Source organism: Scyliorhinus torazame, chromosome 21 (assembly GCF_047496885.1).
Source record: "Scyliorhinus torazame isolate Kashiwa2021f chromosome 21, sScyTor2.1, whole genome shotgun sequence".
Taxonomy (NCBI): Eukaryota; Metazoa; Chordata; class Chondrichthyes; order Carcharhiniformes; family Scyliorhinidae; genus Scyliorhinus; species Scyliorhinus torazame.
The window spans coordinates 125,537,634-125,552,200 of NC_092727.1; the positions used below are offsets into that span (position 1 = coordinate 125,537,634).

General features: G+C 51.4%; 1 protein-coding gene across 26 annotated transcripts in view; it reads left to right on the forward strand.

Moving 5' to 3' along the window:
• Nucleotides 1-14,567, forward strand: part of srcin1a (SRC kinase signaling inhibitor 1a) — a 685,230-nt gene that overhangs the window by 657,076 nt on the left and 13,587 nt on the right. For 24 of the 26 annotated variants that reach the window (XM_072487470.1, XM_072487474.1, XM_072487473.1 and 21 more), the window contains 2 exons: nt 128-1,714; nt 4,957-5,122. In XM_072487470.1, coding sequence (XP_072343571.1) covers nt 128-1,714; nt 4,957-5,115 — 1,746 coding nt within the window. In that variant the 3' untranslated portion in view covers nt 5,116-5,122. The remainder of the gene's footprint in view (nt 1-127; nt 1,715-4,956; nt 5,123-14,567) is intronic. The other 2 variants (XM_072487462.1, XM_072487488.1) reach the window with 2 other exon arrangements.

The window sequence follows — 14,567 nt, forward strand, 5'->3', positions numbered from 1 at the left end:
TAATGGAGCGAGCACTGTGTGTCACCTCAGTTGTGAGTCTGAATTTGGAGTGCTGAGGTTTGGGGTAATTACTGGCAACTAATTATTCATTTATTTCCTTATGTGTTATCCAAATCTGCACCTGTAGGAAATAGACGTCCCAAGTTCCCCAAGCCTATTCCAGCTCCCTCAGATTGTGTTGCCGTCTGGTTGCCGTACTCCTCCTATTGTGTCTGAAGTGATGGAGCCGGAGGCTGCTGAAGAAACAGCACCAATTAACACACACAAAGAGAGTGCGGACAGGACAGTGGAGGGCAGAGGAACAGACAGAAGGGGCCAGGACTCTCTTCCTACGCAGGGTCAAGAAGCCCTGTCCAGTTCTGAGAGCTGGATGCAATTTGTGCCGTCTGCAATAGTGTTGGAAGAGTTCATGCTGCTTGAAGCTGCCCTGACACAATCTGGCCAGACGAGATCTGAATCCCCTGCCCCAGACCAGGAAAACCTGGAGGCGAAAGAAATCCAAGACAAACGCCTGGAAGTTTCTCCAGCACCTGGATCAGGGCTTTCCACCAATCACATTGAAGAAGCAGCTTTTATTAGCGACACTGAAGAAAATGTGGCTTTCATGATCACGGAAAACCAGATCCAAGCTTTGTCCAGGAGAGAAGTTCAGGAAATTGTGAACGAGAAAGGTGGGGATATTCAGACCTGGAATATTTCTTCAGAGAAGGAAGTTGGTTTCCTGCCTCTGGACCCAATCCGAGCTCAAGCTGAGGAAAAGGAACCAATTGTCTCCTTGGACATGAAGCCAGTTGTTGTCATATTTGAAGAACCCATGGACATCAAAACAGCGTACAAGAGGTTGTCAACTGTATTCGAAGAGTATGATGAAGAATTTCAAACCGTGATGGGAGATAAAGACTCCAACAGGGAAACACAAACTTCTTCAATCCCATTTGAGCAACAAGCAGAATTCTGGACATTGTCCGCTGTTTCTGACACAGTTGATGTGGCTTCCAACTCTGAATCAAACAATCGAATGTCTGTGAACAAGTCAGCAGGTGATCTGAAGTCTGATGACATAGCTTCAGACGAGAAACCCTTACATTCCGTTGCGAATGCTACATCCCCTGAGATGGCAGACTTGAAAAATGGAAACTCAAGGAATGTTAAGATTCGGTTTCCCAAGCAACGGCTGAATGCGTTGACGAGAGCTATCGAATCAGGGACAAAAAGTGGAAGGAAAATCCTGCAAGTGGTTGTTTATGAGGAGGAGGAAAAGATAGACCAGGTGACAGGTGTAAGAAAGCAAACCAAGGTGAAGAAGTATGAGATTAACCAGATTGAGAAGAGCAGATCATTGAAAACACAAAGCACAACCACTGCTTCAGCCAGAACGGAGGAAATTAAAAACAGCACCTACAAGACAATGGACAGCCTTGAGGAAACCATCAGGGAATTGGAATCCACCATCACCCAAATCAGCCAACATCCATGTAATGATTTTATATTTTCCAAAGAATTTTTAAGTGTCCCCAACATCTCTGAGACACGAGATCCCAACATTTATGCTGCGTCTAACCAACCTATAATGGGAGAAAAGGAAGAGGCTGTGTCGTGCCTGTTGGACCAACCACCTCCCACACCCTCCACCTCGCAAAAAAACACGTCTCCAACGTCGAAAGTCAAGCCGCCTCTCCTCCCAAAGCCCCAACTACCGCCAGCAGATGCAAAGGTTCCGTTTTCATTTCTCTTACTTTCCCGCTGCTCTCCTCTGGGCCTCTGCTCTGTGGCTCCATCTCCCCCTGGCTCTTTGCAGCACACGATAATTCAGTTAGTGCTGAATCACACCTCCATGCACTGCTCCTGTTCCTTAAACTCTTTGGCTCTGCTTGAGTGATTTGCTACGTTTTAATTTTCCAATTTAGATTTAGTTTCTTTCTGATTCCTTCAGTCTGAATAAAGATCATCGATAAACTGACTCCGCCTAGAATCCTAAACCTGCCTGGATCTGTTGTTTTTACTGATCTTCTTCAAGCTAATCAAATTTATTTTCTTGTAATGCTGTGAAATCCTGTTAGAATTGCAATTTTCAGATTTCTTCATTGATTCTTGTGTGCTCTGCTCTTGTGTAGTTTACTCTTGCTGTGCAATTTAAAGGGGCATTGTCTTCATGGGGGAGGGGTAGAATTGCTCAAGTAAATTTTCTGGGGGGTGGGGTTGGTGGGAGGGGAATGTCATTCACATCATGGCAGGTGACAGGTCAATGCCATGTGGACCATGTTCTAGATCCTGATCAATACAGAAGGTACTGCCCCTTTAATGCTGAACACAACTGGAGCAGAGTGAGTCACATCCATGTCCAATTCAGTGAGTAGACAGTGAACATGACCAAATAATCTCAGGGTATAGTTACTATTGGAGGCACTGGGCAGACGAGGATTGTGACAGCTGCTCTCTGTTTTCAGTCTTTATTAACTCCTGTAAAGAGGGTGGAATTGCTGCCTGTCTGAAGTTGCTTCTGCACCCACACCCTCTGATCCTGGGGAAACGTGTCTCGGTGTCAAATTACTTTCCGATTTTTTTTTTCCCCCCGAACCCATTGTTGCTCTTTGAAGGATTAATAACAACGGGATGCTCTTTGTGGGCTGATGGTGGGGTAGCAGTTTATTCGGTAAATCAGTGAAATAGTTGCTTGAATAGCAATTTGTAAGTAACCAGATCGTCCTGTGCGTTATTCCTGGTTATAGTGGGTCGTGTGATATCGTGTTTCTCAGTTACAGCATCAAAAATACGATTCACTCGTTCCCCCAGCCTGGGTTTAATCCCTGGGATCCACATCTGGACATTTATGTTTTAATTGCAGCATTTGCATGTTTTTTGGCAGCAGTATGAGAAACTAAATTTAATTCACAGTCACACATTCTGTGTGAGCTGAAGGGATTTATTGTTTCCCTTGCTACATCAGGCACTTACACACAGGAATCAAGACCACCGCACTGTCTGTACAGATTCCTATTATTTTCTGCCCTCTCCCTCTTGTTAAAGGTCTCACTGTTACACGTCACCATGAGAGATTTGTGGTCCTGTTCTCTCCCAGTACCTGAAAATGTTCACTTCCAGTTGGGTCAGCATCAGGGCATCTTATCCCCTTGTTCCATCCAGGAGATTTTAGGGTAATTGCAGCACCCTCTCAATGTGCTCTTTTTGTTCCCTCGCCTTCTCCTGGGCTTGAGTCCCATCATTTAAGCTGCATTTCTATATCACCACCCATAACTTTCCAAGGGCCGGTGCAGACTCGATGGGCCGAATAGCCTCCCTCTGCACTGTAAATTCTGTGATCTATAACCTCGGGTTGTCCTAATGAAGCTCTTTGGAAACGTAGTCACTGTTGTTAAGGAGGAAGCAGGGCAGCCAATTTGTGCACAGCAAGCTCCCACAATGATATTAGTTGAAAGTTAACTTTTAGCCAGGAGACTGGTGAGGACTGATTGCCCTCTTCTTCTTCGAAATAGCACCACCGGTTCTCTTCTATCTGCCTGAGAGGGTAGATGTGGCTTCGGTTTAATATTTCCTCCAAAAAACATCACCTCTGACAGTGCAGCACCCCCTGGGTACCCCAGTAGGACCGTGGATTTAGATTTTGTACCGAGGTCCCTGGAGGGTGACTTGAGTTCACAATTGGTTGATTCCAAGAATAGCCATGGCTGACACTGGCCTAAATGACCATTGCAATATCAGAAGTGCTGTCGTTCAGATGTAATTAAACTGAAAGTCTTGCGGGTTTATTGGGATGTTAATAATCCCAGTCCACTATTAGTCCTGGTGGTCTGCACTCACCATCCTTGCCTCGGCCCATGTCACCGCTAACCGCTGAGCCAGATACTCATCTCACTGATATGTGTGGGATCTTGTTGTGGAGAAATTAGTTCTGTGTTCACAAGAACATAAGAAATAGGCGCAGGTGAAGACCATTCGCCCCATCGATTCTGCTCTGCTATTCAATACAATCACAGCTGAACCTGGGCTTCTATCCCATTTTCCCGCCCTCTCCCAATCTCCATGGATTCTCCGAGAAACCCCAGTCTATCCCAGTCTTAAATGCAGACACTGCTCCCAGAGTGTAGACACAGTAGCGCAGTGGACTAAATCACTGGCTTGTAAAGCAGACCAAGGCCAGCAGCACGGTTCAGTTCCTGTGCCAGCCTCCCCGAACAGGTGCCGGAATGTGGCGACTAGGGGCTTTTCACAGAAACTTCATACGAAGCCTACTTGTGACAATAAGCGATTTTCATTTCATTTCATTTCACACTGGACACTGCTGTGCCCAGGGCCACCACTGCCTGCCTGGTCACCACGTTCAGGGGCACACCTTCACTTCAATGACCACATTGTGAAGCAGCAAATCTGTACATCGTCATGCTGCAATGTTTGAAATATTAATTCTGCACATATCTTCAAAAAACATGCAAATACTGGAAACGCACAGCATGCTCATCACCACCAGCAAGAGAAAGCACAGCCTCCTGTTGCCCAGGAGATTTGGCCAGGATTTATAATGTGATTGGCTGGGCAGCATGGGCGATGGGGATGGGGGGGAGGGTTATGAGGGGAGAGGGGTCGTGGTGGGGATAAGACTGAGGGAGACGGTGAAGGGGAGTCGCGGAGATGGGGAAAAGGGCAGACAGGGAATGCCGGACGGGAGCTAGGGGGAGGTGAGTGACAATTGTCCCACCTCCATGCTCCTTCCCCGGCGGGGAGGGGCGGAAGCAGGAATAGTCAGAAGAACAGATGCTTTTATCTTTTTGTGTCCCTCTATCAGTCCCTGGTGATGGGGGACCCTGAGGAGAGGGATCCGGGACGTTTCGGAGGGATCTGGGGCGGGGGAGATAGAGGGAATGAAGGAGCCCTGTGTTGAATATCTGTCAGGTGAGGCTGTGCTGATTGTTACTCTGTTCTCTCTCTCTCTGTTCCCAGACTGGGAGTGGCCCCTCACCCCAGAACAGGATTGCAATTCCTGCAGCTCCAAAACTCAAGCAGCAATACAGCAGTGAAAAGCTGAAGCATAACAGACAACGAGAAGAATATCTGAAACTGCAGAGCCAGCAGGGCAGTCAGCAGGTAGTTTACTTCTAGACAACAAGTGAGCATTTAAACTAAAGCTGTCTTAATACTGAGTCAATATCCTCACTCCTGCACCAGCCCAGCCTGTGTTCCGCGCTCTCCTCCCTCTCAATCTCTGTTGACACACACGCCGAATCTGACTTGTCTCCTATTTTGTTCATGGAACAGAGCTAACCGCGGCAATCCTGAGGGGTAAGATGGAGCCTGCACAGAAAAGCAAATGACTGCGGATGTTGGAACCTGAAACAGAAACAGAAAATACTGGAGGATCTCAGCAGGACTGACAGCGTCTGTGGAGAGAGAAGTGAGCTGAGAGTCATCCAGACTGGAAACATCAGCTCCCTTTCTCTCTCCACAGACGCAGTCAGACCTGCTGAGCTCCTCCAGTATTTTCTGTGTCTGTTTGAGCCGGATGAGAAACTGGGGATGGGGTGAAATTGGTCAATGCCAGTGTGAGCTTGTGGAGAGACAGGAACTGTGCAGAGCTTTATATTGATGGGAATTAAATAGAAAATTGGGGATTACGGGGTGGGGAGTGTGGGGGGGGGGGTCAGTTGGGTGAGGGGTCAGTCAGATCGCTCATTCACTTAGGAGCCAATTTTTGCAACATTGTCATAAAATAGGTCAGCCCTCAGACAGATCGGTGTCAGCTACTCGAGTCTAATTACCCGGGGCGGGGTTCTCCGACCCCCCCCCGCCGGGTCGGAGAATCGCCAGGGGTCGGTGTGAATCCCGCCCCCGCCGTCCTCCAAATTCTCCGACCCCCCCAAAAATCGGCCCGGCGTGAGTCGCGCCGCCGGCCTCTGAGAATGTCGGGGTCCGGCGCGACTCAATGGGCTCCGGGGCTGCCCGAATTCTCCGGCCCGCGATGGGCCGAAGTCCCACCCGTTTTCTGCCAGTCCCGCCGGCGTAAATTGGAGTAGGTCCTTACCGGCGGGACCTGGTGGCGCGGGCGGCCTCCGGAGTCCTGGGGGGGGCACGGGGCGAGCTGGCCCCGGGAGGTGCCCCCATGGTGGCCTAGCCCGCGATCGGGGCCCACCGATCCGCGGGCGGGCCTGTGCCGTGGGGGCACTCTTTTGTTCCACACCGGAGGCTGTAGCAGTCCGCCATTGCCGGTGCAGAAACGAAGCCGCCTGCGCCTGCGCGGGGATGATGCCAGCACACGTGGCAGCCCCGCGCATGCACCAACTCGCTCCGGTTGGCGTGGCGCCAGGCCCCTTTCCCGCCGGCCGGCGGGACGCAAACCACTCCGGGGCGGGCCCAGCCCCTGAAAGATGCAGAGGATTCCGCACCTTTGGGGCGGCCCAACGCCGGAGTGGTTCACGTCACTCCGTCCCGCCGGGACCCCCCACCCCGCCGGGACCCCCCACCCCGCCGGGACCCCCCACCCCGCCGGGACCCCCCACCCCGCCGATTCCCGCAGAATCCCGCCCCACAAAGTGTGTGTGTGAGAGCGTGTTTACACAGGTATACATATCATGACACAGATTGATGCTGGCCCCAGTAGGTCAAACAGGGTGGGTGAGCAAGCGAGTGAGATAGTGAGTGAGTGAGATAGTGAGTGAGTGAGTGAGATAGTGAGTGAGTGAGATAGTTAGTGAGTGAGTGAGATAGTTAGTGAGTGAGTGAGATAGTTAGTGAGTGAGATAGTTAGTGAGTGAGTGAGATAGTGAGTGAGTGAGATAGTGAGTGAGTGAGATAGTGAGAGAGTGAGTGAGTGAGTGAGATAGTGAGTGAGTGAGATAGTGAGTGAGATAGTGAGTGAGATAGTGAGTGAGATAGTGAGTGAGAGAGTGAGTGAGAGAGTGAGTGAGAGAGTGAGTGAGAGAGTGAGTGAGATAGTGAGTGAGTGAGATAGTGAGTGAGTGAGATAGTGAGTGAATGAGATAGTGAGTGAGTGAGATAGTGAGTGAGTGAGAGAGTGAGAGAGTGAGATAGTGAGTGAGTGAGTGAGTGAGTGAGAGAGTGAGTGAGTGAGTGAGAGAGTGAGAGAGTGAGTGAGTGAGAGAGTGAGTGAGAGAGAGTGAGAGAGTGAGAGAGTGAGAGAGTGAGTGAGATAGTGAGAGAGTGAGTGAGAGAGTGAGAGAGTGAGTGAGAGAGTGAGAGAGTGAGTGAGTGAGTGAGAGAGTGAGAGAGTGAGTGAGTGAGATAGTGAGTGAGTGAGAGAGTGAGAGAGTGAGATAGTGAGTGAGTGAGTGAGTGAGTGAGAGAGTGAGTGAGTGAGTGAGAGAGTGAGAGAGTGAGAGAGTGAGTGAGTGAGAGAGTGAGAGAGTGAGTGAGAGAGAGTGAGAGAGTGAGAGAGTGAGAGAGTGAGTGAGATAGTGAGAGAGTGAGTGAGAGAGTGAGAGAGTGAGTGAGAGAGTGAGAGAGTGAGTGAGAGAGTGAGAGTGAGTGAGATAGTGAGAGTGAGAGTGAGAGAGTGAGTGAGTGAGATAGTGAGTGAGAGAGTGAGATAGTGAGTGAGAGAGTGAGATAGTGAGTGAGAGAGTGAGAGTGAGAGTGAGAGTGAGAGTGAGAGTGAGAGAGTGAGAGAGTGAGAGAGTGAGAGAGTGAGAGAGATAGTGAGTGAGTGAGTGAGATAGTGAGTGAGAGAGAGAGAGTGAGAGAGTGAGAGAGTGAGATAGTGAGTGAGTGATAGTTAGTGAGTGAGTGTGAGAGAGTGAGTGAGTGACTGTGAGTGAGTGAGTGAGTGAGATAGTGAGTGAGTGAGATAGTGAGTGAGTGAGATAGTGAGTGAGTGAGATAGTGAGTGAGTGAGTGAGATAGTGAGTGAGTGAGTGAGATAGTGAGTGAGTGAGTGAGATAGTGAGTGAGTGAGATAGATAGTGAGTGAGTGAGATAGATAGTGAGTGAGTGAGTGAGATAGTGAGTGAGTGAGTGAGATAGTGAGAGAGTGAGAGAGTGAGAGAGTGAGAGAGTGAGATAGTGAGATAGTGAGATAGTGAGAGAGTGAGAGAGTGAGATAGTGAGATAGTGAGTGAGTGAGTGAGAGAGTGAGATAGTGAGATAGTGAGAGAGTGAGATAGTGAGATAGAGAGTGAGAGTGAGAGAGTGAGAGAGTGAGAGAGTGAGAGAGTGAGAGAGTGAGTGATAGTTAGTGAGTGAGTGATAGTTAGTGAGTGAGTGTGAGAGAGTGAGAGAGTGAGATAGTGAGTGAGTGAGTGATAGTTAGTGAGTGAGTGTGAGAGAGTGAGTGAGTGAGTGTGAGTGAGTGAGAGAGTGAGAGAGTGAGTGAGTGAGTGAGTGAGTGAGTGAGTGAGTGAGAGAGTGAGAGAGTGAGTGAGTGAGTGAGTGAGAGAGTGAGAGAGTGAGAGAGTGAGAGAGTGAGAGAGTGAGAGAGTGAGAGAGTGAGAGAGTGAGAGAGTGAGAGAGTGAGAGAGTGAGAGAGTGAGAGAGTGAGAGAGTGAGAGAGTGAGAGAGTGAGAGAGTGAGAGAGTGAGAGAGTGAGAGAGTGAGAGAGTGAGAGAGTGAGAGAGTGAGAGAGTGAGAGAGTGAGAGAGTGAGAGAGTGAGTGAGAGAGTGAGAGAGTGATAGTTAGTGAGTGAGTGATAGTTAGTGAGTGAGTGATAGTTAGTGAGTGAGTGTGAGAGAGTGAGTGTGAGTGAGTGAGTGTGAGAGAGTGAGTGAGTGAGAGAGTGAGAGAGTGAGAGAGTGAGAGAGTGAGAGAGAGAGTGAGAGAGTGAGAGAGAGAGTGAGAGAGTGAGAGAGTGAGAGAGTGAGAGAGTGAGAGAGTGAGAGAGTGAGAGAGTGAGAGAGTGAGAGAGTGAGAGAGTGAGAGAGTGAGAGAGTGAGAGAGTGAGAGAGTGAGAGAGTGAGTGAGTGAGTGAGTGAGTGAGTGAGTGAGATAGTGAGTGAGTGAGTGAGATAGTGAGTGAGTGAGATAGTGAGAGTGAGAGAGAGTGAGATAGTGAGTGAGCGAGATAGTGAGTATCTGTGAAGGCAGGAGCACGCAGCACCCATCCTGTAACGCAAGCAGAGTAACTCGCCCAGGAACACTTGCAGACAGAACAGCAGTTTGGAAACAGGCAATGGGTTTAAAGATAAAAGTGGCACAAACAAAAGAGGTGGAGCAGGGCTCTGCAGAGGAATCCAATGTAAAAAGGCCGTATATTGAGAAGGTGAAGACTGTCAATGAACTGTCAGTGTTAAAGGAAAATCACTTTTTATTTTGCCATCTCTGGGAGAATGAATAAAACTCATTCCCAGTCAGTCTCCCAAATGGAACTGTTCTCCCCGTGCTCAGTAATGCAGAAGTCAGGAGTCAGTGGTATTGTGATGGGCGGCACAGTGGTTAGCACTGCTGTCTCACAGCGCCAGGGACCGGGTTTGATTCCAGCCTTGGGTGACTGCGTGGAGTTTACATATTCTCCCCGTGGTCTGCGTGGATTTCCCCCCACTGTCCAAAGATGTTCAGATTAGGTGGGGTTATGAGGCCAGGGTGGGGGAGTGGGCCTAGGTAGGGGGCTCTTTCAGAGGGTCGGTGCAAACTCGATGGATCAAATGGCCTCCTTCTGCACTGTAGGGATTCTATAGATTGTGACTGGACTAGTAACCCAGAGAGCCAGGCTAAGGCTCTGGGGACCTGGGTTCAAATCGCACCACGCCAGATAGAAAGCTCATCTTTGTTGACAACTTGCCATCGATTGTTGTTAAAAATCCATTTAGTTCACCAAAGTCCTTTCGGGAAGGAAATCTGCCATCCTTATCCGGTCTGACTCCAGACCCACAGGTTGTGGTGGTTGGAGGTCAATCATCTCCGCTCCAGGACATCACTGCAGGAGCGTCTCAGGCCAAATTGCCAATTAATTAGTAAAATAAGCAAAGAAGAGAGAGAAGATTTTTTTAAAATGCAGTTCCGATCTAGAATCTGCAGCTTTGGCATTGAAAGCATATTCAGTGGAAATTTAATTGAATACTTTTTAAGAAAAAATTTAGAGTACCCAATTCATTTTTTCCCAATTAAGGGGCAATTTAGCATGGCCAATCCACCTAGCCTGCACAGCTTTTGGGTTGTGGGGGCGAAACCCACGCAAACACGGGGAGCATATGCAAACTCCACACAGTCACCCAAGGCTGGAATCAAACCTGGTCCCGACGCTGTGAGACAGAAATGCTAACCACTGTGCCACGCATCACAATACCACTGACTCCAGAGCCGGGATCGAACCTGGGACCTCTGCGCCATGAGACCGCAGTGCTACTCACCGCGCCACTGGGCTGCCCTCTTAATTAAATACTTAAAGACAAAAGGCATTTGCAGGGCCTTGGGGAAAGAGTGGGACTATTTGAATAGCCCTACCAAAGGGCCAGCACAGGTACGGTGGACCGAATGGTCTCCTTCTGTTCCTCTATGGTTGTCTGAAATCTGTCCTGCTGTTGTAGATCAATCTTGCCATGAGATGGCAGCACCGCAGTTGACAGCCATTTTGTGTTAAGCGTAGAGCGTTTGGAAGCAGTCAATGGGATTTCAGATATTGATACATCTTTAATAGTTCCCTTTCCCTGTCCAGACTTCCACTTTCTCTTGAACACTGGCATTTAATTTGCAAAGTTCTGGGGATGACATGAACACTGAATAAACTCGTACTGATGTGACTGTAACTCACCAACTAAGATTCCTACAATAGAATCCCTGCAATGCGGAAGGAGGCTTTTCGGCCTATCGATTCTGTAATGACCCTCCGAAAGAGCCCCCCACCTCGGCCCACTCCCCTGCCCTATCCCCGTAACCCAGTAACCCCACCTAACCTTTTGAACACTGAGGGACAATTTAGCTCGGCCAAACCACCTAACCTGCACACCTTTGAACTGTGGGAGGAAACTGGAGCGCCCGGAGGAAACCCACGCAGACACGGGGCGAACGGACTTCCGGTGGCGGCCAGGGTGCGAGTGGGGCCACACGGGGCAGCTCCTGCTAGAAGGCGTAAAAAAGAGCTCTTTTTACTCGAAGTCGGAAAAGTGTAACTGAAAGTCGGAGAAGAATTCCCCTTCTGAGTGGCATGTCTGCTGGTTGCCAAACCCGGTACAAGGTTGTGGTAGTCACCACTAGTAGTATATTACATATATTACGGCACTGCCTGTATATTAGAGGTACAAGGGTAAACCCTGTCTGCTGGCTCCGCCCAGCAGGCGGTGTATAAAAGTGTGTGCTCTCCTGTGCTGCAGCCATTCTGGTTCCAGCTACAGGAGGCACAACATCTTGCTCAATAAAGCCTCAATTGTTCCACCATTCTCGTCTTTGTGGTAATTGATAGTGAATCAATTTATTGAGCAAGATTTTTAAACGATGGATCTCCGCATCAAGCCTGATCGCCTGCAGCTGAGCCCTCAAGTAGCCAATGCCACGTCCACCTTTGACCACTGGCTAGCCTGCTTCGAAAGCTACCTCAGAACAGCCGCTGAAAAACCCTCGGACTCGCAGAAGCTCCAAGTCCTCTATTCACGGGTGAGCTCTGACATTTTTCCCCTCATCCGGGATGCGCCCACCTACTCCGAAGCAATGGAGCCCCTTACGGGACATTACGTTCGACCAGTCAATCAAGTAGACGCCAGGCACCTCCTGGCCACGAGACAGCAACTCCCCGAGGAGACCCTGGACAATTTCTTGCGTGCTCTGCAGATCTCAGGTAGGAACTGTGGCTGCCAGGCAGTTTCGGCAGTCCAGCACACCAAACTTTTAATTCGAGACGCTTACGTCACGGGCATGAAGTCTGCGTACGTCCGCCAGCGGCGACTGGAAGGGGGTACGCTCGATCTTGCGGGAACTAGGCAGCTCGCTAAATCGTTAGAAGTGGCCTCCCGTAACATTCAGTCCTACGCCCCCGACCGTGCGGCACCCTCGTGGGCATTGTGGGCCCCACCAGCTGCCGACCCCAGCTCACCGCAAGCCAGCCAACTCTGGGGGGCCCCAAGTGCTATTTTTGCGGGCAAAACAAACACCCCAGGCAGCGCTGCCCGGCGCGGAGCGCGACCTGTAACGGGTGTGGGAAGAAAGGACACTTCGCTGCTGTTTGCCAGGCCCAGTCGGTCGCCGCTGTTTCCAGGCCCGGCATTCCTACACCCCCTACATGTGACCCAGGGGCACCGCCATTTCCCCCCCCCCGGCAAGCCACGTGCGGCCCGTGGGCGCCGCCATCTTCCTCACCGCAAGCCACGTGCGGCCCGTGGGTGCCGCCATCTTTGATGCCACCCGCCATGTGCGCCCTGTGGGCACCGCCATCTTCGGCGCCATTTTGGACGCGTCTCAGGACCCCTGCTCATCTGGCCGTTCATCGCCTGCCGCTACCTCCACCACAGTTGACCAGCCCGGGACCTCCCAGCATCTGCCGCAGCTCACCTGTATCACCCTGGATCAGTCTCGGCCCAGCAACCTCGCTACCGCGACGACGACGGTGAAGATCGATGGGCACGAGGCGACCTGCCTCTTTTACTCCGGGAGCACCGAGAGCTTCATCCACCCCACTACGGTAAGGCGCTGCTCCCTCCCGCTACACCCCGTCACCCAGAAAATCTCTCTGGCCTCCGGATCCCATTCCGTTGAAATCCGGGCGTACTGTATCGCGACCCTCACCGTCCAGGGCGTAGAGTTCAGCAACGTCCGGCTCTACGTCCTCACCCACCTCTGCGCTGCCCTGTTACTCGGCCTGGATTTTCAATGCCATCTCCAAAGCCTAACTTTAAAATTCGGCGGACCCCTACCCCCCCTCACCGTCTGCGGCCTCACGACCCTTAAGGTCGACCCGCCTTCCCTGTTTGCGAACCTCACCCCGGATTGCAAACCCGTCGCCACTAGGAGCAGACGGTACAGTGCCCAGGACAGGACCTTCATCAGGTCGGCGGTCCAACAGCTTCTGCGGGAAGGGGGTAATTGAGGCCAGCAACAGCCCCTGGAGAGCTCAAGTGGTGGTAGTGAAGACTGGGGAGAAGCACAGGATGGTCATTGACTACAGTCAGACCATCATTCGGTACACGCAGCTCGACGCGTACCCCCTCCCGCGCATATCTGACATTGTCAATCAGATTGCGCAGTATCGAGTCTTTTCCACAATGGACCTGAAGTCCGCCTACCACCAGCTCCCCATCCGCCCGGAGGACCGCCAATAACTGCGTTCGAAGCAGATGGCCGCCTCTATCACTTCCTTAGGGTTCCTTTCGGTGTCACTAATGGGGTCTCGGTCTTCCAGCGAGAGATTAACCGAATGGTTGACCAGTACGGGCTGCAGGTCACCTTCCCGTACCTAGATAGCATCACCATCTGCGGCCACGATCAGCAGGACCACGACGCAAACCTCCAAACATTCCTCCAGACCGCCTTAATCTCACATACAATAAGGAGAAATGCGTGTTCCGTGGAAAATGGAGTCCTAGGGCTCGACCCCGACCGCATGCGCCCCCTCCTGGAACTCCCACTGCCCCAAGGCCCTGAAACGATGCCTGGGGTTTTCCTCCTATTAAGCCCAGTGGGTCCCTAATTATGCGGACAAGGCCCGCCCACTCATTCAGTCCACAGTTTTCCCCAGCGGCTGAGGCCCGCCAGGCCTTCAACCGCATCAAGGCGGACATCGCCAAGGCCACGATGCACGCGGTCGATGAGTCCCTCCCCTTTCAGGTGGAGAGCGATGCATCTGGCCGCCACCCTCAACCAGGCAGGCAGGCCCGTGGCCTTCTTTTCCCCCACCCTCCATGCCTCCGAAATGCGGCACTCCTCTGTCGAAAAGGAGGCCCAAGCCATTGTGGAAGCTGTGCGACATTGGAGGCATTACCTGGCCAGCAGGAGATTCTCTCTCCTCACTGACCAATGGTCGGTTGCCTTTATGTTTAATAATACACAGCAAGATCAAAAATGACAAGATCTTGAGGCGGAGGATCGAGCTCCCTACCTATAACTATGAGATCTTGTATCGCCCGGGGAAGCTCATTGAGCCCCCTGATGCCCTATCCTGCGGTACATGTGCCAGCGCACAAGTGGACCGACTCCGGGCTCTCCACAAAGACCTCTGCCACCCGGGGGTCACCCGGTTCTTCCATTTCATCAAAGCCCGCAACCTGCCCTACTCCATTGAGGAGGTCAGAACCGTCACCAGAGACTGCCAGGTCTGCGCAGAGTGCAAGCCGCACTTCTACCGGCCAGGTAGAGCTCACCTGGTGAAGGCCTCCCGCCCCTTTTAACGCCTCAGCGTGGACTTCAAAGGGCCCCTCCCCTCCACAGAGCGCAACACGTATTTCCTGAACGTGATTGATGAGTACTCCCCGATCCCTTTCAACATCCCCTGCCCCGATATGACTTCTGTCAAGGTAATCAAAGCCCTGCAAGCATCTTCACTCTGTTCGGTTTCCCCACCTATATCCACAGCGATCGGGGATCCTCTTTCATGAGCGATGAGCTGCGTCAGTTCCTGCTCAGCAAGGGCATCGCCTCAAACAGGACGACCAGCTACAACCCCTGGGGAAACGGGCAGGTGGAG